Raw genomic sequence first — 24,621 nt, 5'->3', positions numbered from 1 at the left:
ATTCCTTTGAAAAAATATTTTATTCTGATCTTGGAAAAGAATGCTGTAGAAACTATACAAATTAAGAGAATCCCAATTCCAACATTCACCCTCGATAAATATGCAGACTAATCTGTTATAAAGACTACAGGTTCAGACAGAAGCTGCTTTGGTTTTCAAAGCTGCTGTTTTAAGGCTTGGAGCGGCAGGGAGATAAATAGAAAAGCGGCTATTGTTGCACATAAAAGTGACATATTCCGGCTGCTCGTTTATGTAGCAGGAATCTGTGGAAGCCCAAACTCATCCACCAGAACGCCATCCTGAAACACAACAAGACAGCCATGTAAACAGACAGCCCCTTTCAAAACAGGAAGAAAAACGTTTTAAAATAATGTGGGTACCCTGCTGGTCGTCTTGCCACCAGGCAGGTCCTGTGGGATGGAAGGAGCTGTGGAGGCCTCATCCAGGTAGGAGGCATCGTCATCCATCAGGAGGTCGTCTCCCAAAGCATCCAGCTCTGTGAAGGCACAGACAGTTAAAGCTGCGCCTCCTAGTGGTCATCTGTGACAAACTGGTTATTACCACTGCCGATGAAGTTGCAGGAGGTTATCGCCTGTTTGTTTGAGAACAGCCTGGAGCCAATAATGTTTCATATATCACTGAACTTTTTACTTAAGAGTCATATCCTGATAGGCAAGAAGTAATTAAAATTTCAAGGTCAAACGGCAAAGTCAGGAAAAAACATGGAAAACGGGGGGAAAAAAATTGTCATCTTTAACATTGAGCGAATTTTCAAAGATTCATAACTCACAGTGGTCAAGTTAAGCCCTGGAAACAAATTACACAATGTATGCGTTCATGATCAGTAAACACTAGATGTGTGCAAATTTTTCATTATAGCTAATTAATAAAATATTAAATAATTTCTAAATGCTAAGCAGTCTGCACATTTTCAAACAGCAGCTTTTCACTCTTGAAGATGAAGCGTGAAGGAGACGTCTTCATAACTTTGTACTTCAGCCCACAGACCAAAACACAGATTTAGGTGCTTTTGTTGTTATGCAAAAAAAAAAAAAAAAAAACCTGTTTCACACATTTAACCAGTAAATTTAAACCAGTTCTCTGCTGTTGAAAAAAAAAAATTTTACAACCCCTGGCAAAAATTATGGAATCACCGGCCTTGGAGGATGTTCATTCAGTTTAATTTTGTAGAAAAAAAGCAGATCAGACATGACTCAAAACTAAAGTAATTTCAAATGGCAACTTTCTGGCTTTAAGAAACACTATAAGAAATCAGGAAAACAAAATTGTGGCAGTCAGTAATGGTTACTTTTTTAGACCAAGCAGAGGGAAAAAAATATGGACTCACTCAATTTTGAGGAATAAATTATGGAATCACCCTGTAAATTTTCATCCCTAAAACTAACACCTGCATCAAATCAGATCTGCTCGTTAGTCTGCATCTAAAAAGGAGTGATCACACCTTGGAGAGCTGTTGCACCAAGTGGACTGACATAAATCATGGCTCCAACACAAGAGATGTCAACTGAAACAAAGGAGGATTATCAAACTCTTAAGAGGGTAAATCATCACTCAATGTTGCAAAAGAAAACAACAAAACAAATGAGGAACAAATGGGAGGAAACAAGTCAGCGTCTGTGATCGAACTGTAAGAAACCGCCTAAAGGAAATGGGATTTACATACAGAAAAGCTAAACAAAAGCCATCATTAACACCTATACAGAAAAAAAACAAGGTTACAATGGGCTAAGGAAAAGCAATCGTGGACTGTGGATGACTGGATGAATGTCATATTCAGAGATGAATCTCGAATCTGCATTGGGCAAGGTGATGATGCTGGAACTTTTGTTTGGTGCCGTTCCAATGAGATTTATAAAGATGACTGCCTGAAGCGAACATGTAAATTTCTACAGTCATAGATGATATGGGGCTGCATGTCAGGTAAAGGCACTGGGGAGATGGCTGTCATTACATAATCAATAAATGCACAAGTTTACATTTATTTTGGACACTTTTCTTATCCCATCAATTGAAAGGATGTTTGGGATGTTTTCAAGATGATAATGCATCTTGCCGTAGAGCAAAAACTGTGAAAACGTTCCTTGCAAAAAGACACATAGGGTCAATGTCATGGCCTGCAAATAGTCCAGATCTTAATCCAATTGAAAATCTTTGGTGGAAGTTGAAGAAAATGGTCCATGACAAGGCTCCAACCTGCAAAGCTGATCTGGCAACAGCAATCAGAGAAAGTTGGAGCCAGATTGATGAAGAGTACTGTTTGTCACTCATTAAGTCCATGCCTCAGAGACTGCAAGCTGTTATAAAAGCCAGAGGTGGTGTAACAAAATACTAGTGATGTGCTGGAGTGTTCTTTTGTTTTTCATGATTCCATATTTTTTTCCTCAGAATTGAGTGATTCCATATTTTTTTTTCCCTCTGTTTGGTCTAAAAAAGTAACCATTACTGACTCCCACAATTTTTTTTCCCTGATTTCTTATAGTGATTCTTAAAGCCAGAAAGTTGACCATATGAAATGACTTTAGTGTCATGTCGGTAATCTGCTTTTTTTCTACAAAATTAAACAACTGAATGAACATCCTCTGAGGCTGGTGATTCCATAATTTTTGCCAGGGGTTGTACAAGCTGTTCAACAGCATAATTATCTAACAAAAGGAGAATTTTAATCAGCAAAATTAAGTTTTTTTTTTTAATTTAGTAAATTACCTTAAAGCAGAACTTGATTACTACTAGTCATTTACTTAATTGTTTCAGATTTAATGCTGAATTCACATGAACTCAAAGCCCACAAAACTTCATGTTGTGTGTTAGTGACCCACATCTGATCTGACTATTAAATCTTTTCTGGAATGGTCACACCTGAGTGAAAGAATGGAGAAGCAGAAGGGACTGACTGACTTTACACTCCTCAAAAGATTAGCTTGTTGTGGCTTTTCTCACGGTAGCCACAAAAACTATACAAATAAAAGGCATACAAATAACATGAAAGGCTGCATTCACATGATCAGCTAAAGTGACCCAAATCAAGCCACCTCCACAGCCGGTCTACATTTATTTTTGTGAGTGGCCTTCACCAGATTTGACAGTTGTGTTCAAAATAGTGTGTTTAGAAAGTAAATAAAGCTCAAAATCCTTTTAACAGCTTTTATTTCCATCCACAGAAATGCATTGGGAACACTGCACATTCTATTCCAAATCAAAACATCAAGAAAAATGTTAAGGGTCCAAGCACCAGCGTTTGCAATATTGTGAGATTGGCCCAAACAAACTCATCTCTGGATTTTTGATGTACAAAAGCCAGATTGGTGTCAAAATGTAACTGGACCGGAAACCTGAAAATTTCTGTTTGTAATTTTCATGTCTGAGTTTGACCATGATGCTCTTATGCGTTTTCTTCTGAATGGGATCACCAAACAGCATGAGTCGGCCAGGTATCTGCATGGCCTGCGTGAATTGCAGTGCCAAATTTGATGGACCTGTGTCAGCAGATGGTGCTGTAAATCATGTTTTAATTTGAAAGCTACAAATTGTTAAAATTTCATGTAGATTTTCCAGAAAATCCTACAAGGTGCTATTTATGCCAAAGAGGAAATGCCCTTGAAATGGGTGTTTTAACAAGACAATAACCCCAACCACACCAGCAAGTGAGCAGCATCTTGGTTCCAGACCAACAAGACTAATGTTATGGAGTGGTCAGACCAATCCCAGGACCTTAATCCAACAGAAAACTTGTGGGGTGACATTAAAAATGCTGTTTCAGAGGCAAAACCAAGATGCAGAGGAATTGTGGCATGTAGTCCAATCATCCTGTGCTGGAATACCTGTTGACAGGTGCCAGACGTTTGTCGACTCCATGCAACACAGATGTGAAGCAGTTCTCAGAAATAGTGGTTATACAACTAAATATTAGTTCAGTAATTCACAGGAAAGAAATCTTCAAGCATTTTTCACTTTATACAGTAAAAGTTTGGAGTCTGTAAATAAAATACTATTTTTTGAACAGCCTAATATTACTTTTCTTCACTTTCTGCAAAGTAATAATAAATTTGATATTTCTTCATGTTTTGCTTTGGAACAGAATGTGCAGTGTTCCCAAAACATTTGTGTGTATGGAAATAAAAGCTATCATAAGACTTTCACACTGCTATTATTTTGAACACAACTGTATCAGCAAAGGTAAGATTCAAATCAGAAAAAAACTCAGCTCTACAATCAAATATAAAAATTGGAACAATGCTGATATTTAAGGGGGGGGGGGGGGGGGGGGCAAACAAAAAAGGGCATGTTTCCACTGAAATATGATACATCACATGCAGACCAAAACAGGTCACTTCAACTGCTAATGTTAATGTAGCCTAATTACATCACGTTATCTGATACCGTAGTTCACACAATGAAGCTGTAGTGACGGCCTAAAGTTTTATGATTGCAGCCTATAAAGGCCTCGTCGGGTACTGTTACGTCAGATGTGTTACTTATTAAAAGCTACACACACACACACACACTCACGATGTATAACGCTGTAGAAATATCCTGGCACACAAGTATTTCACTGACCTGCTTCCAAATCATCCTCATCAATCTCGGGTGTGCCGTAACTTCTGCTCATCACCTCCTGGATTTCATTGGCGTCTTCCATCATGTCTTCCAGCTGATCCTGAAGGTCCTGAATGTTTAGAAAATAAGTACAAATGAGTTGGAAAGGTGCAAAGACTAACAAGTAACAGTAAGATGTGACTTTTCTGATGCAACGTGCCCCTTGACATGAAAACGAGCACAGATGTTATTGATGTGCAAATGAGTATCATATATGGAAGAGATTTGTGACGCCTTGTCATCTGCTGATATCAGGAAAAAATGCACAACATTCAGGTATTTTGTCATGCTGTACAATGATTAGCTGGTGCAGAAAAGGAGAAAACAAATACCTCAATCTTGTTTATTTTCACATCCTTATAAGCTTTCTTCATGTCTTTCAGGCCGGTCTTCATGGCATCAACCTGAGATAAAACACAAAGAATAAAAGGCATTTCTTGACTTACTTTATGGACCCACTTAGATCATTTCATGCCTCTTACTGTGGTTTTGGTGTCTTTGAGATTCTGGATTGTGTAGTTAGTTTGCTCCATGTTAAATGACTGCTGCATGAGGTTATCTCTCTGGGCCTCATACCTGGAGGACACACGGATTAAAAAGGATTATCTGAAGTCATTTAAAAAAAAAAACACTATGTGGCCAAGCACATGAAATGGACTTACATCCTCTTCTGCTTCAGGACTCTCATAGCCTTCTGCTTGACCATGTTCTATGAATTTTCAAGAGAAGATTAAGATCAACCCAACACAAACTGCACACATGTAAACAGGAGGTTTATTGTAGCTCTCATCATTCAAACCCATTTCACAGCACTAAATATCAAAGCTCACTTTCGAGGGCCCTTCTCTCATCTTCTTCATCTGATCCTTGTACTTAGAGAGCTCAGCATCCAACCTGGCAATCTTCTTATCAATCGACTCAGCCCGAGAATCAACCTGAAAGTGGGTAAGAGGAAGGAGAACAGGACATCAAGTTTATGGGGTTGTCATTTGGTGAAACACAAAATTCATTTTGTGATACACAACGAAAGAAAACTTGGGCCTTGTCCACATGGATGTGGCACTTTCCCAATGCACTCTTTTTCTTTGTTTTCAAATAGTGTTCTGTAAACACAGCACCGTTTCAAGATTTATCTGTGTCCACACAAAAACACAAACGACCAAAACACTGTAATACATATGCTAAGCCTGTACGTAGCGCTGTAACACTTACCCAGAAAGTGGGGAAGAAGAAGACGTGTATAAAAACCAATCATTGTAGCAGCAGAAGCTAAAGCTACACTACTAAGCTGTGTTATTATTATGCTTTTTTCTTTTTTGTCTTGGTGGATCATTAATGGGATTTATTTTCATCACAAGCAGAATGCTGCAGAGTTGACTGATGCCTGTGGTGAACGCTGGCCTGAATAAATGGAGCGCTGTGATACTAATATTTTTTTTTCTTCTTGTTGGTGGGACAAAGCACCGGCGTCCTCTCTTGGGCTACTTTTCTTCAGCCACGACAAGGAACTAAAGTATTTTCAGACATTATTTTCTAAAATCAGGGTGCGTTAAGGCCCGGTCACACGGCACTTAACGCAGGGTAACAAAGCCCAAATGAAACAAGAAATCTGGTCTTTCTTTGACTTTTGTTGGCATTGTTTAACTTTCACACAGCTTCATTCCTGCAGCTGGCACTTCGTCAGGATTTTTAAACTGTTGAAAAATTTTAATGAATGCCACCAAAAACCTCAATTCGTCTGTATTTCGTTTTGCTGTCGTTCTTGATGTTTTTTTATTATTTGCTTAGTTTTTGTAACGTTAGCATTTAGTTTGACTTCGTTCAACCAGCTGAATATTTTCATACACTGCAGAAGCCGGTTTGTGAGCCCTCCTGCTGCCACTGCGTTCATGTACCATTGGAAACTACATGGCAAACTCAGCCTGTTTGCATGGATTTTAAGGTAAGATTAAGACTATATTTACTCCAAGTATGAATGGTTTTAATATTTGAAACAGTCTGAACTGTTAAGACGACTGCAGCTTTCAGTTGTTGAGCCAATCAATGAACAGCATTAACGGATGTATTTAGACTTATAACTTAAAAGAAATGTATGTCAACAATAGCATAACTTACCTACCTACAACTTATGGTCCGTTTATGCAGGACGTATGAGTCATATGCTGAAAGGCGTCGAAAATGTTGTGCATGTCCAAAATTTTTTGACGTACTCGCCATATTATGACGTATATGCTCTTAACGCATACAAAATGTACCCATAGCTGATTAGACATATGCCAGGGCTGTTAGTAAGTCTTTTGGATATCTTGTGTTATCGTCAGCATTTACTTGGGCAGGGGTAGTGACCAAGTGGTCAGTGTGGAAGGTTTGCGGTTTAAACCCCACCACTCCCACATCAACCTTCTCCATCAACCCCAAGGGAAAACAAGAAAGCAGATGAAGGCATTTACCACCCTCAGCATTTATTTTATTGTTTTTATTAACAATTTATATCGATCTATTTTTATGTTGAACCCAAATAAATCTAAACTGCCCAGCCGTCACTTAGTGTTGATGTAGCAGCAGGTCACAGATTACAAAACAGCAGAGAATCTCTACAAAGCTATTCTGAATGTAAAAAGGCATCCTGTACTTTATTTCATAGTCAGCTGAGAATAAATGACGGACCACACTAACCTGCAGAACTGGTTCATGTCAGCTCTTAACTATGACTATGGTCGTTTCTGCTCAGTCTCATGAAATCACGTGACGCTGAGTCACTACTCCCGATTCAATATATTGTTCATGTGACAGACTATATCAAAATGATCCTGTCACTGATTATCATGAATTATGAAGCTTTCAGGCTTTGCTGTCAACTTACAAAACAACAACAGTTTAACTAGTTCCTGATGGCAAACTTTAGCTAGCGCTGTCTTTGTTTACGCTGTTAAAAACATGTTTTAAAACGCTATTTCACAGCATACGTACTTTTCCTATGCAGTCCGTGAGGTTTGGTGGCGGGCCTTTGGGTTTTCCGGTGCCAAATAAGCGATTCATTTTGCTAAATTTATTACTTTAACATGAAAAAGAAAAACTACGTTCGTTCGCTCCTGATACAACAGTCCAAAACACCCGGAAGACAGCTCGAGATGACGACTTCTTCTTCTTCTGCGTCTTCGTCTTCTTCTTCTTCTATGGCGTTTAACAGCAGCCGTCATCCTTGTTTGTTGCATTGCTGCCACCTTCTGCATCACTCCATTATAGCAGTACTAAGTCCTCTCGATCAGTCCAGTGCCTTTCAAGTATTTAAAAAACCAACACTTCCTCTCTTACTCGACCCTATCTCTAAAATACTTTGTACAGAAACTTCTCTCAAGCCTGTTCTTCTAAATTCTGTGAGAAACTCTTGCCTTTCTCTGGAATATTTCTTAAAATATGAGAACATGCTGCACTGTCTCTGGCTGTTGACATTCTTATCATAGTCCATCCTGATGCTTTCCTAGGACAAAAAGAGTACTGTTCAAGAAAGTATGACCAATTAGTCTAGCAATAGTGACTTCATCATTTCTTTTCCACACCTTATTTTTTTCTACTATTAAATTATTTGTGGAATCTGTCACTCTACTAGCTATTGAAAATAAATGTCTATCTTAGTATTATGCTCCCAACATTTTTGCCATTGTAAGTTCATTTCCCTCCAGACAATACACTTGCCCTCTGCTTTGGAAAGATTGATACTGATGTCTATGTTTTCTTTTGTCAAAGCTTTCTTTGGCCAACCTATCCACCTTCCCACCTGTTGGGATACCTATATGCACTGGAACCCACATCAATGTCATCTCAACCCCTTTCCTTTCCACATCCCTAATTGCCAAAAGAATGTGGTAAATGAGGTATTGCCTACTCCTGGATGAACCTGTCGCAATACTATTGATAGCTGATATGAGTCACTGCACACAACACTTTAAGATGATCTACCTGTGCTGTCCACTGGACTGCCATTAGAATAGCAAATAGTTCTATTATGAATACATGCTCTTAGGTACAGCAGTCATTGCAGCCACATGTATACTCTGCCGCAGTTCACTTTCAAATTTCTCCATATCGTCTTCCTCTTGCACTAAGCTGACGAACGTGTCACTCACTTCCATAAATCTTCCTAAATTTGCTTTATCGGAAGACCCATTAACACTGTGTCACAGTGCAGAAGGTGCAGAAGGTTTTGGTCTGCACACACAGGTCCTCACAAAAACTGATGTAAGATGTCACAGAGTCACTTTTACATTGTGAATCTCAACTTCTTTTGTCATAAATTCACATCTCCAGTGTGCAGCACTGTGGCCTCCGCCACAGGTGCAACATGTTGGACTCACTCCCTCCCCACGTTCTCCATAGAACATGATTATTTAGGGTCTGCTCCTTTCTCTTCCCCTGACCAAGGCAGCAGCTACATCTGGAGTTGGCCACCGGGTGCTGTACTGTGGCTGCCCACTGCTCCTAGTGGTTAGATTGTGTCTAACTGTAATTAGAATGGGTTAAATGCAGAGGACAAGTTTTGCTGTATGTATGTATATACGAGGTCTATTAGAAAACTAACCGGCAATTTTATATATAAAAAAAAAAAAAAACCTATATGGATTTGAATCACGTGCAATTACACCAGACATGTTTGAACCCTCGTGCGCATGCGTGAGTTTTTTCACGCGTCGGTGACGTCATTCGCCTGTGGGCAGGCTTTGAGTGAGCACTGGTCCTGCTCTCTCGGCTGAAATCCTTTGTCTGAGACGCTGCTGGAGACGGCGCGCGTTGCTTTATCAAAAATTTTTCAGGACCTGTGAGGGATATCCGAGTGGACACTATTCGAGAAATTCAGCTGGTTCTCGGTGAAAAGTTTAACGGCTGATGAGAGACTGTGGAGTTTCTTTCGCTTTAAGGACAGCTCACAAAGCAGATCGGCGTGGCGCGGTCGGAGGTGGCGTCCGTCTGGCTGTTTCAAGCTGAAAACTTCCACATTTCAGGCTCTGTTCACCCAGGACATCGTCAGAGAACAGAGAAGTTTCAGAAGAAGTCGGCATGAGGAGTTTATGCGGACATTCCACTGTTAAAGGAGATTTTGTAATGAAAGAACGTGCGGACGAATTCGCCGAGTCGGTTCCGTGATGACGACGCAAATCCGTCTGCGCCGCGACAGGAAAAACACCTCCGTGTTGAAAACCATTTGTAAAATTCAGGCGGCTTTTGATGGCTTTCAACAAGTGAGTATCTGAGAAATTGTTTAACAGCTGGGCATGTTCCAACTTGTCCGTTAAGGTTTCCAATGGAGGTGTTTTTCCTGTCGCAACCCCCCGCGGTCGGGTCCGGCCCGACATGCGAATCTGCCGCACGTTCTTTCATTACAAAATGTCCTTTAACAGTGGAATGTCCGCATAAACTCCTCATGCCGACCTCTTCTGAAACTTCTCTGTTCTCTGACGATGACCTGGGTGAACAGAGCCTGAAATGTGGAAGTTTTCAGCTTGAAACAGCCAGACGACGCTGCCTCGGAGCGCAGATTGCCGTCAGGCGCCTTGGGCCGTCCTTAAAGCGACACTTACAGACCAAAATCTCTCATCAGCCGTTAAAATTTTTACCGAAAACCAGCTGAATTTATCGAATGGTGTCCACTCAGTTGTGCCTTACAGTTTTTGAAAAAATTTTGATCAAACAAAGCAGCAGTCTCTGAGCCATTCCATAAACAATGAAAAAAACGATGAGAGGGTGGGCGACTCCTCACTCAAAGACTGCCCACAGGCGAATGACGTAACCGACAGGCGTGAAAAACTCTCGCATGCCCACGAGGGTTCAAGCATGTCTGATGTAATCACACGTGATTCAAATCCATATGGTTTTTGAAAAAAATAATAAGGTCGGATACTTTTCTAACAGACCTCGTATGTGCAATAACAATAAAGGCTCTATTCCATTCTATTCTGTAGTCATGGCCTCCACCACACTTGGCACATCATTTCTCACCCTTACACACTTTTGCCACATGGCCAAACTTTTGGCACTTAAAGCACCTCGTTGGTTTTCATGCATACTCCTTGTTTTGCTCTGATAAACAAGAATCAGTTCATTAGCTACAATACAGATGGTTGGAGTAAATCTTCTGTACATGTAATTTTCTGTCTATAATAAGCAGTGTTGTGGAAAGTAACTTTGACAGGTTACTTTTTTAGTTACTTTTTTAGTTGCTTTATACAGGTGCTTTATGCAGTTACTTCATTAGCAGCTTTATGCAATTACTTTATTAGAATCTGCAGAAAACTTGCAACTAATAAGTAATGTAACTAATAAGGTAACGAGTAATCTAACTTGGTTACTCGTAAAATTGAGCAATCAGAAAAGTAACTAATCAGGAAAGTAACTAATAGTTACTTTTCTGAGTACTAAATCTTACAAATAACCAAATTAGATTATGAGTAACTTTATTAATTACATTCAGCAGCTGCCGACAAGGTGTCCGCAGCTGCTAATGAAGTAAATGTAAGAAGTAACTGTAAAATATAACTGTATAGACTAACTAATGAAGTAACTTTCCAAAGTTACTTTCCCCAACACTGATAATAAGACCATCAGTCATTTCCTGATTGAATCCGATCGCCACACAACAGTAATTCTATATTCTGGCCACTGGAGGTCGCTGTTGTATCTTTCAGAAAAGCAATACAACTAAAGGGCCTCCTGTTAAATATATCTGTGCAGAAAATAACACTTTATGCAACATTTCACACAAGGAATGTATCACAAAGTGCTGTACATAATAGTAAATGTGATTTAAAACAATTCCAAAGTATTTTTGGCGGATTTCTAAACAGAGAAAACTTCAAAAACACTTTCGTTTTAGGACATACAGTAAGGGAAGCCGGGGCACAGTGGATCAGAAATGTTGTTTTGTGGCAGCATAAACACATTATGCATAGGTTTACATCATTCTACTGTGGATTTACTACAGCAAGTTATTGTTTATAAGGCTGTGTTATTTATGTCTCCCCAAGTGTAATTTACAGGTGTTTAAAATCGATTATAAAATTTTTTGATTCACTGTGCCTCGGCCACTAATTCACGGGGCACAGCAAATCAACTTAGAATATAATGAAAAAACACATGAATATAAATATTTCTTCAAAATGATTAAATATATGCTGATGCATATACAAACTATCAAGCAAACCAGCTATGTAATGTGTGAGTGTCTTATATAGTGATATAAGTCCTTTAGAAAACTGAATTGTCATAATTTCTGTTCAAACATGAAAACAGTTGTTTATATACACAAATTATCGAAATAATTCATAGCAAAATAAATGTATAAGCTTCAACAAGTAATATTTGTCATCCACTTACTTGATACTGGGGCTCACTGTGCCCTGGGTGCATGTGACACACGAGTCATGTTATCAAATAGCAGATAGTCTGGAGAAGACATAACACATGCTCATCAGTTGGACGGGGTAGTCTTCTAACTACAACCCCAATTCCAATGAAGTTAGGACATTGTGTAAAATGTAAATAAAAACAGAATACAATGATTTGCAAGTCCGCTTCAACCTATATTCAAATGAATACACCACAAAGACAAAATATTTAATGTTCAAATATATCTAATGTTTCAAAAAAGCTGGGACAGTGGTATGTTTACCACTGTGTTACATCACCTTTCCTTCTAACAACACTCAATAAGTGTTTGGGAACTGAGGACACTAATTGTTGAAGCTTTGTAGGTGGAATTCTTTCCCATTCTTCCTTGATGTACGACTTCAGTTGTTCAACAGTCCGGGGTCTCCATTGTTGTATTTGCGCTCCAAAATGCGCCACACATTTTCAATGGGTGACAGGTTTGGACTGCAGGCAGGCCAGTCTAGTACCCGCACTCTTTTAAAGTGGATATGACACCTAAATAATTAGGTAAAACTGATATAAATATCACAAATATACATACAGTATAGTAAGTTGAAAGTGGTTTTAATCATTATCACTGAGAAATAAAGTTTGTACAGCTTCTCAAAAGTGTGTTTCTTGGAAAGCACGCTGGCAGCATTCCATCAGCGGTCACGTGATGCCGTGACATCACAGCGTGTAGAGTCCTGTCTTTGTCTGTTCGATTGACAACAGGAACAGATAGACCTCAGCATGGACAGTGACGAGATCAAGAAGTTTTCTGACTCCTCTTCAAGTGTGGAATATTTCTGACTTGGATCCTGAGGATGGTGCAGCAGTGATTAGACCCTACAGATTGGAGCCGTATCTTTCGGATGAACATTCAAACCAGGAGCATTCTGACAGTGAAAATAATGCTGACGGTGCTTATGGCGGAGCCGAAGCAGAGGCAAGACACGTGCCAATTCCGATGGATTTTGAAAGGCTGCAGAATACGGAATGGTAAGGGAGGCTTTGATTTTTGTTGCTGCTGTTTATAACACTATAATTATAGCATTTTCGATTCTAGCGTCTGTTTACTGCCTTTGTTACTTTTACGGACCCGCAATAGTGTAGCTACTACTTGCGGACCACTGTCATTACCTTTGGGTTTTTGTCATTTTCGAGTGCCTGGCATTGCACTCATCCGTGTTTAGTTAGGTTTTTTCATGAAAGAATAGGAAATAAACAGCGAAAGTTTCGAAAAAGGTCGCCGAAAACAAACAGTGAACATGCCGTCGTCGTGTTTACTACGTATTGCACTGATATTTTCCTTGACCACTGATATTTTCCTTGACCACTGATATTTTCCTTGACCACTGATATTTTCCTTGACCATTTCAAGATTATTGTAAACATATTATTTGGGGTTGACATTTTAGGTGTTCCTGTGAGCGGTGCGAGAACATGAAGACAGTAGAGGAAAGTGTCTACTGTCGGGAGCAAATGCGGGTGTGCGAGCGGAGCGAGCGGCACCCTGATATTTCATGCATCGCACAACACTGCGGCTTTCGATCAATCTACATGGACTTGAAAAGGTGAAAACCTTTCGCCCTTGTGTTTGTGCAATATGTTGCGACACACTGGTCAGGCATATCGACAAACAAGTCCCTGAGAGCTGTGTTTAATCAAAGTTTCTGCCGCTAAAATAAGTGTAAACAACGGCCGCCAAGTGCGCAAGCCGATATAGTAACCACAGGCAGTGACATATTTCAGGTTTGGTGCTTAGCGGGAAGCTGGTCACGGGGCATCCATATTTTTCAGTGGCGGGACGTTCAAATGTTGTATATAACGGGAGAACCGCGTCCATTTTCCCAAAACGCTTAGGTTGACCAAATTATATAACCTTTGTTACATGTAATAAGACTATGTTGTCTTTAAGTGTCATATCCACTTTAATACGAAGCCACGCTGTTGTAACACGTGCAGAATGTGGCTTGACATTGTCTTGCAGAAATTAGCAGGGATGCCCCAGAAAAAGACATTGCTTGGATGGCAGCATGTGTTGCTCCAAAACCTGGATGTACCTTTCAGCATTGATGGTGCCATCACAGATGTGTAAGTTGCCCATGCCATGGGCACTAACCCCCCCATACCATCACAGATGCTGGCTTTTGAACTTTGTGCTGGTAACAATTTGGATGGTCCTTTTCCTCTTTTGTCTGGAGAAAATGACGTCCATGATTTCCAAAAACAATTTGAAATGTGGACTCATCAGACCACAGCACACTTTTTCACTTTGCATCTGTCCATTTCAAATGAGCTCGGGTCCAAAGAAGGTGGCAGCATTTCTGGATGTTGTTGATGTATGACTTTCGCTTTGCATCTGAGAGTTTTAACTTGCACTCATAGATGTAGCGACAAACTGTGTTAACTGACAATAGCTTTCTGAAGTGTTCCTGAGCCCACGCGGTAAAATCCTTTACACGATGTTGGTTTTTAATGCAGTGCTGCCTGAGAGATCGAAGGTCACAGGCATTCAATGTTGGTCTTCGGCCTTGCCGCTTATGTGTAGAAAGTTCTCCAGATTCTCTGAATCTTCTGATTATATTATGAACTGTAGATGATAGAATCCCGAAATTCCTTGCAAATGAATGTCGAGAAACATTGTTCCTAAACTGTTGGACAATTTTTTCACACAGTTGTTCACAAAGTGGTGATCCTCGCCCCATCTTTGGGATGAGGATGGGTCACAAGTATGGGGCTCTGTTTTCTTTTATTTTTTTTACATTCAGTTAGCTCATTTTCTGTACAGCTCACAGTGGACTGCTATTTTAACATTTACAATTAGTCAAACATTACTTCATGTGGCTAATCTTTAATGTGTTTAACATAAACTGTCTTTGTTTGATATGTTAGCATGAACCAGTCCAGGAAACAGTACTTGGTAAAACTGAGAAGTCGGATAGGCCAACATTCTGAACAGCGCCACCTAAAGGTGTGTAGACTCTTTCCTAGCCCCAACAAGTAATAAACCTATGCACCCACATGTATCTTTATACCTATGTGTATATATATATATATATATATATATATATATATATATATATATGCGTCCACAGCCATCTATATGCTGTGCTGTTGTTGCTTGCACAGTTCACATATTAATAAATAATGGATACTAATTTGACCATGTACTCCAGCCACATTACATGATTTGCAGATGCACAGGAAGCAACATAAACAAGCAAGTGTAACTGTGGCTTCAGAGAAATATAACAGAGCCAGAACTTTAAATATCCTTTCCCGTTCTTGTGTGCAGTAGTGATGGACTGGTTGATGGATGAGAACTGGCAGAAATTTGGTTGGACTGTGGTCTTTGTGAATGGTTTATGATGTCCTGTGAGAACAAGGAGCAATTTGAGGTGAACCTGGAGAGGTGCTGGTACGCACTGGAGAGAAAGGGAATGAAAGGCAGTAAGAGCAAGACAGAGTACCACAGCAAAATTGTGCATATGCAAGGGGTAAACTTGGGGTCAACTCTTCAAAGTAATTGTGAGTGTGGTAGAGAGGAGGAGAAGAAGAGAGTGCAGGTAGGGTGAAGTATGTGTAGAAGAGTGGCAGATATGAGTTGTGGGTTAAAGATATCAGTAAGAATGAAAGGTAAAGTTTACAAGACAGTAGACAGACCAGTTATGTTATACATATTGGAGGCTCTGGCACTGATAAAACCACAGGAGTTGGAGCTGTTGGTGGCAGAGCTGAAGATGCCAGTTTTCCTCAAGGCAGACACGGATGGAAAGGACTAGGAATGAGCATATCACAGGGACAGCATGGGTCATATGTTTTGGAGACAAAGTCAGAGGGGTGTTATTTAGACAGTCTGGACATGCACAGAGGAGGGATGTGGGGTATACAGGGATGCAGGCCCTGAAGTGAGCAAGGAAGATTGTGGCCGATCCCTACCACCCAGGTCACAAACGTCCTCCCCTCTGGCAGGCGGCTGAAGTCCATCAGGACCAAAACCTCAAGACACAAAAACAGCTTCTTTCCATCTGTAGCTAGACTTTAAGGCCCCTTGATACTTGCCCAAATTTGATCTGCATGCTTGCAGGCAATCTGCCATGCAGGAGCGTAAACTCGTAAATGTTGAAAACCGTTGTAAACTGTGCACGGCTTCGTACGAGTGTGCAAAGAAAATTTAGAAATGTTCAAAATATCTGCCACACATTAATTATGTGAACTTCAGCTGCAGCTGAACTGGTTCACTTTTTGGCCAAAAGAGTGAGACGCCGGCGGAGGGGAAAACGAACTGGATCTCTCGTGCGCCTCAGACGAAGGGGCACGCGCACGCCCCTACCTGGGATATTTCTCTCCAATGTCCGCTCACTCCACCACAAGCTGGATGAGCTGGCACTGCTGATGAAGAAGAATAGAGATTTCTCCTCATCTTGTGTACTGTGCTTCACGGAGACGTGGTTAAATGCACAGACACGGGACTGCGCGCTCCAACTAGAGGCATTCCAACTCCTCCACGCAGACAGAGACCGAGCACTCTCCGGTGGAAAAACAAGAGGTGGAGGACTCTGCTTCTATATCAACAACACCTGGTGCTCCGATGTGACTGTGATCTCCCAACACTGCTGTCCCTCTCTGGAATATCTCCTCATAAACTGCAGACCGTTCTACTCTCCACGTGAGTTTAACTCTTTCATACTTTACTCTGTGTATATTCCACCGAGCGCGGACATGCACGAGGCCGAGCGCGCGCTCGCGGATCAGATTATGAGCGTGGAGAGAGACTTTCCGGACTCTCTTGTTATAATTCTCGGTGATTTTAACAAAGGGAATCTCAGTCAGGAATTACCAAAATACAAACAGTTTGTTAAATGCCCGACCAGAGAAGGGCGCACGTTCGATCATTGTTACACGACAGTGAGTGGTGCGTACCGAGCGGTGGCCCGTGCAGCTTTGGGACTCTCAGATCACGTGATGGTCCACTTGATCCCCGCATACAGACAGAGACTAAAACTCTCTAAACCTGTTGTGAGGACATCTAAAGTGTGGAGCAATGAAGCTGTGGAGGAGCTGCTTGGGCACTACGGATTGGGATATGTTTGAGGCTTCAACAGACAGTCTTGTTGACTACACAGACACTGTGACGTCATATATTCATTTCTGTGAAGACAGCATCATCCCACAGCGTACCAGGGTGAGATATAACAATGACAAGCCCTGGTTCACACCTAAACTCCGGCAGCTCCGTCAGCAGAAAGAGGTGGCTTTCAGAGAAGGAGACAGAGACATAGGGATGGGTATCGAGAACCGGTTCCTTTCGGGTATCGTTAAGAAATGATTCGATCCACCGACATCAATAAGCTTTGTGCTTAACTATTCTGTTATCGGTCCTTCAGAGTGGCCGTTGTTTTGGCGGGTGTTTGTCAGGAAAATGATAATTTCTCTACATTGATTACAGACCCTGCAGCGGGTCCTTAATCGACTTTTCTGCAGCGCGGCTTTGCTTTGAACCTTGAACCAATCGAAGCGTGGTTCGGAGATTGAAGCAATGCTTCGGTCGATTGCTTCGTTTCTTTCTTTCTTTCGCTTAATTTTCCCCCGCTAAAACCCTAAAGAGCATACGTCTGTGAGTATTATTTACCTTTTCTATGTTAAACCGACCTGTTATGGTCTTCTGAAACAGTTGATAGATGTATTTTATAACTTAAAAACGGGAGCGATGCTAACGCGTTAGCATGTCTATGGCATTTTCAATGTTAAAAGTTAGCATTTAGCAATTGCAGTCGTCATCACGTTCGGGTGCATTTGTTTTCAAATTGTAATATTCCTTACATTTATTTTTGCTTATAATCTAATGATTATTATATACAATTTTAGAGAAAGAGACAAAAAAGAACCTGAATAGAAACACAACAGAAAATATATAATAGCAATTAACAGTGAACATAAATAAATAAATACATACAGAAATAAGTGTTTCCTGTGAACACCTAGTGACTCTCACACTTCCATTTCATACCTGTCTTATTTAAGTTTAATGACAGTTTGTTTCGGTCAAACCATATTTTCAATTTGTTAATTTCTTCAGTGATTTCCTCCAGAACTATCTGCCAAACTAGAAAACTGCTGCATCCTAGTAAGAGCAGAATACTAGTGGAATGAATTTGAATAAGGAAAGTTGTATATTTTTTTTTTCTCACCTAAATGGATGCTGCACTCACTCCAGTTTATTGTCTGGAATAGTCCCAGATTGCATTTCAGAGCTTCTAGAATTCAAACATTTTCGTGCACGTGGTGTTGGGGGGTAATTTTGGGTTTCAGCTTTTTTTGTTTTTCACCACTTTCATCCCTGAATATGAGTTGTGATTCACTTTTGTGCGGATTAAAGTTACTAACTGGGACTCCTGTCTCGTTGCGAGAAAGAAACGAGAATCATCCTCCGTTCTGTTCACACAGCTCCAAACGTTGCTCGGCTCTCTGACAAGTCAAGATAGAACGATAGAATTCAGTCTGAATTAATAACTTCAAAGCGAAACACAGTTTTGTTTATTTTTATTTATGTCCAGAGATCAAGGATACAGTGACTAATCTCATATTTATTTAGTTTAAGACTCAAGGAAATACATAGAAAACTTGTAAAGCCTACTTTTAGTACAAAATTCACGAGGTATCGATAAGGGAATCGATAAGGAATCGGATCGATAAGCAGAATCGATAATGGCATCGATATCGATAAAACCTTATCAATACCCATCCCTACAGAGACAGCTATAGAGGTGCAAAGTACAGATTTAGCAAGGAGGTGGCAAAGGCTAAATCCATGTACAGTTCACGTCTGCAGCAAAGGTTCTCTGCCAACGACTCGGCCTCTGTGTGGAGGGGGTTGAAAGAGATCACCAACTACAAGCCCAAAGCACCTCGTTCTATTGACGACCTGAAGCTGGCCAACGACCTGAACGTCTTCTATTCACGCTTTGAAGACAAGGACTCACACCTCCCCACCCCCCACACAACTGGATATTCAAACACCCTGGACCTCCCCCCTCTTACCGCTGCCCTCCCCCCGTTGCCCTCTCCGTCCAAGAGGAGGACGTGAGAAGACATTTCAAAAGGCTGAATCCATGTAAGGCCCCGGGCCCAGACTGTGTCTCTCCTGCCACCCTGAGACACTGTGCTGATGAGCTGGCCCCAGTCTTCACGGGGATCTTCAACACCTCCCTGGAGTCATGCCATGTTCCAGTCTGCTTCAAGTCCTCCATTATAGTTCCAGTCCCCAAGAAACCACGCATCACTGGATTTAATGACTACAGGCCTGTGGCTCTCACGTCTGTAGTTATGAAGACCTTCGAACGCCTGGTTTTATCCCATCTGAAGTCCATCACCGACCCCCTCCTGGACCCCCTGCAGTTTGCCTACAGAGCCAACAGGTCTGTAGACGATGCCATAAACCTGGCCCTGCACTCCATCCTGCAGCACCTGGACTCCCCAGGAACCTACGCTAGGATCCTGTTTGTGGACTTCAGCTCTGCATTCAACACCATCCTTCCGGCTTTGCTCCAGGTCAAGCTTTCTCTGCTCCACGTGCCCGATGCCACCTGCAGGTGGATCACAGACTTCCTGACGGACCGGAGTCAGCATGTGAGGCTGGGAAAGAATGTCTCGAACACTCGGGCTCTCAGCACAGGATCTCCACAGGGCTGTGTCCTTTCCCCTCTGCTCTTCTCCCTGTACACTAACTGCTGCACCTCCAGCCACAACTCCGTAAAGCTCATCAAGTTTGCGGACGACACCACCCTCATCGGACTCATTTCAGATGGGGATGAGTCTGCCTACAGGAGGGAGGTGGACCGGCTGGTGACCTGGTGTAGCAGCAACAACTTGGAGCTCAACGTCCAGAAAACAGTGGAGATGATCGTGGACTTCAGGAAAGCCACAGCCCCCCCGCCCTCCCTCGCCCTCACCAACAGCCCCATCACCACTGTGGACTGTCACCGCTTCCTCGGCACCACCATCACCCAGGACCTCAAGTGGGAGTCAACCATCAGCTCCCTCATCAAGAAGGCCCAGCAGAGGATGTACTTACTGCGGCAGCTGAAGAAGGCCAAGCTGCCTGTCCAGCTGATGGTGCAGTTCTACACGGCCATCATCGAGTCCATCCTGTGCTCCTCCATCACGGTGTGGTACGCCGGGGCCACAGCCAGGGACAGACACAGACTGCAGCGCATTGTGGCCTCTGCTGAGAAGGTGATCGGCTGTAGCCTTCCATCTCTCCACGACCTGCACGTCTCCAGGACTCTGGGCCGAGCAGGTCGGATCACAGCCGACCCTTCTCACCCTGCACACAGTCAATTCAAACCACTCCCCTCGGGCAGGAGGCTACGGTCCATCCGGACCAGAACCAACGGCCATAAGAACAGTTTCTTCCCCTCTGCCGTTAGACTCATGAACTCCTCATAACTCAGTCACCTTAACAGACTCATGAACTCCTCATAACTCAGTCACCTTAACCTTAACTCTGTCACTTTATCATTTTATCATGGGTCACTTTAGACAATGTACTTTTTAATTGCACTCCTCCCACTGCACTGTTTTTTTTCTGTTTCTCTTTCTTTCTGTTTTCTGTTGCACACAGCCTTTCATATTTCATATGTCATTTTTTTTATCTTATAATTTGTCTTATTTTGGCACATATTGTATATTTTATCTTAGCATTTTATATTGCTCTCTGTTTAATGTTGCACCATTATATCAAAGCAAATTCCTAGTCTGTGAATCCTGTTCATTGGCAATGGCAATAAACTTCTTCTGATTCTGATTCACGTGAACATTGCGCAAACAATTAAAAACCACAGAGTGTGAGGGTGAGTGATTGCGTCAGCGCAGCGCATCACAACGCTGCTTATCTGATTGATTATAACAAGATGTTAATTCTATCATAAACATACTTTTACAGCTGTTCATGAGAAGGAATGAACATGCAACTGTTTTACCAAGCCATTACAATATAAATATTACAAATAATGACCTTTTAGACTGTTCCAAATGCGTTCTCCAGCTCATGAAGTGCAGGAGAGAGAGAGAGAGAGAAAGCAGCAGCTGGAACTGTCCTTGGCGATTCCAGAGGAAATAGTTATTTTATATACGCAGCGTCCAGTGGCACAAAGCACGGCATCCAGGTGGGAACACAGAGGGTGGCATTGTCTAGACAAATTGCATGGGAGTGCGGAGCCAAAATGCGTGCAAGTGTCAAGGCACCTTTACCCTGCCTCCCCTCCTCACTACCACAAAATACAGATTGGTCAACCCTGCATTGAAATGCACTGTACATCTGTACTTCAATCACCTGTTTTTGCACAGTTCCACATATATTTAACTAGCTAGGGTACCCGGCGCTGCCCAGGTTAACCTGTTTTAGACATAAGCCAAATGCCAATCATTTAAATCAAAACAATTGCTCAACATTTGTTTTTGTAATGCTGATGTCTTATAGTTATAATAGTTAATGAGCTAAAGTTTATCCAGTAGAACTATAAGAGGTGTACTCCCCAAACTAAGTGGAAATACTTGGTTAAAAGACAAACACATTTGAAGTCCTTCATGCAGACTTTGTTTTACAATCAAATTTATAACAAAATTACACACAAAAGGTAGGTAACAGTAAATGTGAATATCAATGAATCAAAATTGAGGTAGTGATGTATTTCACTGTTTTTACATTGCAATTTTACAAACATAAAATTAATATATTCAGACAGGAAGGCAAACTGGGTTGTACAGGACAGTCAGGTGCTTAACAGCTGAGAACATAAAGTAGCTGAAGAAAGGGATTAATTAAACAGAAATGGCCAACACATATACAGGGCAGGAAATTTGAATCTGCCTGGTCATACCCACAGCCTCAGCCTAAACATGTTGTTTTGCTGAGTGTGCTGTGGCTGTGCTGTGCTGAGTGTGCTGTACAAAGGGATTAAATAAACAGATGGCCAACACATATACAGGTCTGGAAATTTGAATCTTGGCTGGTCATACCCACAGCCCCAGCCTAAACATGTTGTTGTTTTGCTGAGTGTGCTGTGGCTGTGCTGTGCTGAGTGTGCTGTACAAAGGGATTAAATAAACAGAGATGGCCAACACATATACAGGTCTGGAAATTTGAATCTTGGCTGGTCATACCCACAGCCTCAGCCTAAGCATGATGTTGTTTTGCTGAGTGTGCTGTGGCTGTGCTGTGCTGAGTGTGCTGTGCTTGAGTGTGCTGTGCTGTGTGCTGGACCAGAGACCTAGCTGTGCTGGTCAGCAGGCCAGCAGCAAAACTTTATACCTATAGCTGTGTGGGCTAGGCTCAGCTCAAAGCTATATAGCTGTGGGTGCTAGGGTCAGCTCAGTAGCAGTGGCAGCATGAAAAGCACATGGTACAACACTATATTGTCTTACATAAATGGCTATTTTGGGGAAAATTTTCAGTTCAACTTTAAAAAAAAATGGTACCAGTTTGTTCCCCATGTTGGGTTTGACTGGGAACTGCAGACGCCTGAACTCAATTGGCATGTCTGTTAAGTGGAATCCTTGGTATAAATACATCTTGGCCTTGCCTGTCATTACTGTGGCCTCCAGGACTCTTGGCATCAACTTCTTAATTGTGAGTCACGTTCCAATGCAGAGCTTGGGTGGGTCAAGATTCCGCAGGAGCATGACTGGTACCAGTTTGTTCCCCATGTCATGAGGATTCAGAATATATATAGTTTTTAGGGCTACATGTTATAGTTTTGGTGGGATGGAATTAGAATTGACCACTTTATACTTTTTGTACTCAGGCTTTCTTTGTGACATCAGGATTGGGAGGGGAGTGGAATTACAATTCTGACCGCTTTATACTTTTTGAACTCAGGCTTTCTTGATGACCTCCTCAGGATTGGGGGGAGGGTTGAATTAGAATTCTGACTGCTTTATAATTTTTGTACTCAGGCTTGACCTGGTTGCCCAGTAAACATAAAAGATAAATAGATAAAGAGAATAGATTAAAGCATTAAATTATTCATTACATTCAACTTTTAAAAAAATGGTACCAGTTTGTTCCCCATGTCATGAGGATTCAGAATATATATAGTTTTTAGGGCTACATATTATAGTTTGGGAGTTTATCCCAGACAGACAGACAGAATTAGCCCTTTATGTATATAGATTAACAATGAATATAGTATTGCCAATGTGAGTCTTTTACTTCTTACAGAAGTGCTTTTTCTTTTCTTGTTCTTATTGTTTATGCACCAATAGCACCAGATAAAATTTCTTGTATGTGCAAACTTATTTGGCAATAAATGTGAATCTGATTTTGATTATATAGTGAGAACGATGGTGAAGGAGGACATAGAAGTGGTTGATGTGACAGAAACAGATTTATAGGACAGTGTCGATGGAGACAGATACTTTGGCAGTGTTATATGTCATAGATTAATGAAATACTGTAAATAAACACTATATCAATGAAATAATGCTGCATTTTCAAAGCTTTAATTGTTTTGTGATATATATATACATGAAACAAAATATTGTATACATAATAGCAGAGTACAATTTTCAGAATATACTGTAGCATATAAACGTACACAGTTCTTATCTATGGTTTAGGTTTATGTGATAGAGAACAGTACTAGTTTAATATATATAAGAAGTTTAAAAAAAAAGCAGAGCTATAGTAGTACATTTACTATAAAGAGACAATTTATACTGGACACAATCCAGATTCAAAGCTGACAGTAAGTGACTAAATGAGAAATTCAAATTAATCTCCAAGATTTTACCTTTAAATTTTGTCACAGCTATACGTTGATTTGCCCATAGACCAGAGGTGGGCATGGCAGGCCAAGAAAGACTAGATCCCATGCTTCCACCGCCTGTGTAAGCGTGGGCTCTTGTACATGCCTCACTCTGCTTTGGACTATAGATGGTGTGGAGATGACATCATGGATTACGTGATATGTGGTAATGCAGCCATACTGGACGGCAACTTCTGCATTGCATGAACAGCATATGATTGTGTACATAACTGCACGAGCCATCAAAAGAAGGGTTCTGGGGTACCTGTTTTTTTTATATATAATTTTCCCGCTGATAAAGAGTGTGTGAAAAGTCACAGTTTTAAAGTTCTCTGTCGCATCTTTATGCAATTTTTCTGGATTATGCTTTTTCTGGATTAATTTGTCCCTCAATGAGCTCGTTTCTTGAACTGCTGGTTATTTGAGTGACTTTGTAGTGACATTTGAGCGACTTTGACTCCATGTTGTGAAGTTGGTCATATTTGTGGACTTTTTTGCCAAATGTATTTGATCCATGATGGAAATATAATCAGTGTGCGCACTGGAAAAAAAATATTAAAATATGACGAGAGAGGAAGGAGTGAACCTGGAAAAGTGACAAATCAGCCTTTGCACAGTCCAATGTAGCAGGTGTACGTCACACTGCGGGTCCATTGTCACAGTTTGAAAAAAATAAACGGTTGGGCTTTTAATCACGGAAATACGGTACCCCCTTTCCTCAAATCAGTGAATGTCAGTGCTGAACTTTAATTTCATACCTCTGTTACCGGGCATATCCAGACTGCTCTGTCCG

At 41.2% G+C, this 24,621-nt stretch overlaps 1 protein-coding gene across 1 annotated transcript; it reads right to left on the bottom strand.

The window, feature by feature from the left end:
* Position 1: 1 nt before the first annotated feature.
* chmp5b (charged multivesicular body protein 5b) lies at positions 2-7,758 on the bottom strand. The gene is made up of 8 exons (XM_034167505.1): positions 7,585-7,758; positions 5,445-5,549; positions 5,277-5,323; positions 5,097-5,190; positions 4,947-5,018; positions 4,576-4,684; positions 381-496; positions 2-299 (listed from the first exon to the last, which is right to left on the bottom strand). The coding sequence occupies exons 1-8, from the start codon at positions 7,651-7,653 to the stop codon at positions 249-251; spliced, it is 663 nt and encodes a 220-aa protein (XP_034023396.1). The 5' UTR covers positions 7,654-7,758; the 3' UTR covers positions 2-248.
* Between the last annotated feature and the right edge of the window lie 16,863 nt (positions 7,759-24,621).

This window comes from Thalassophryne amazonica, chromosome 1, assembly GCF_902500255.1.
Source record: "Thalassophryne amazonica chromosome 1, fThaAma1.1, whole genome shotgun sequence".
In the NCBI taxonomy this organism is placed as follows: Eukaryota; Metazoa; Chordata; class Actinopteri; order Batrachoidiformes; family Batrachoididae; genus Thalassophryne; species Thalassophryne amazonica.
Note: the sequence above shows the minus strand (reverse complement) of the source record. Positions and strands in the feature narration are given on the sequence as shown.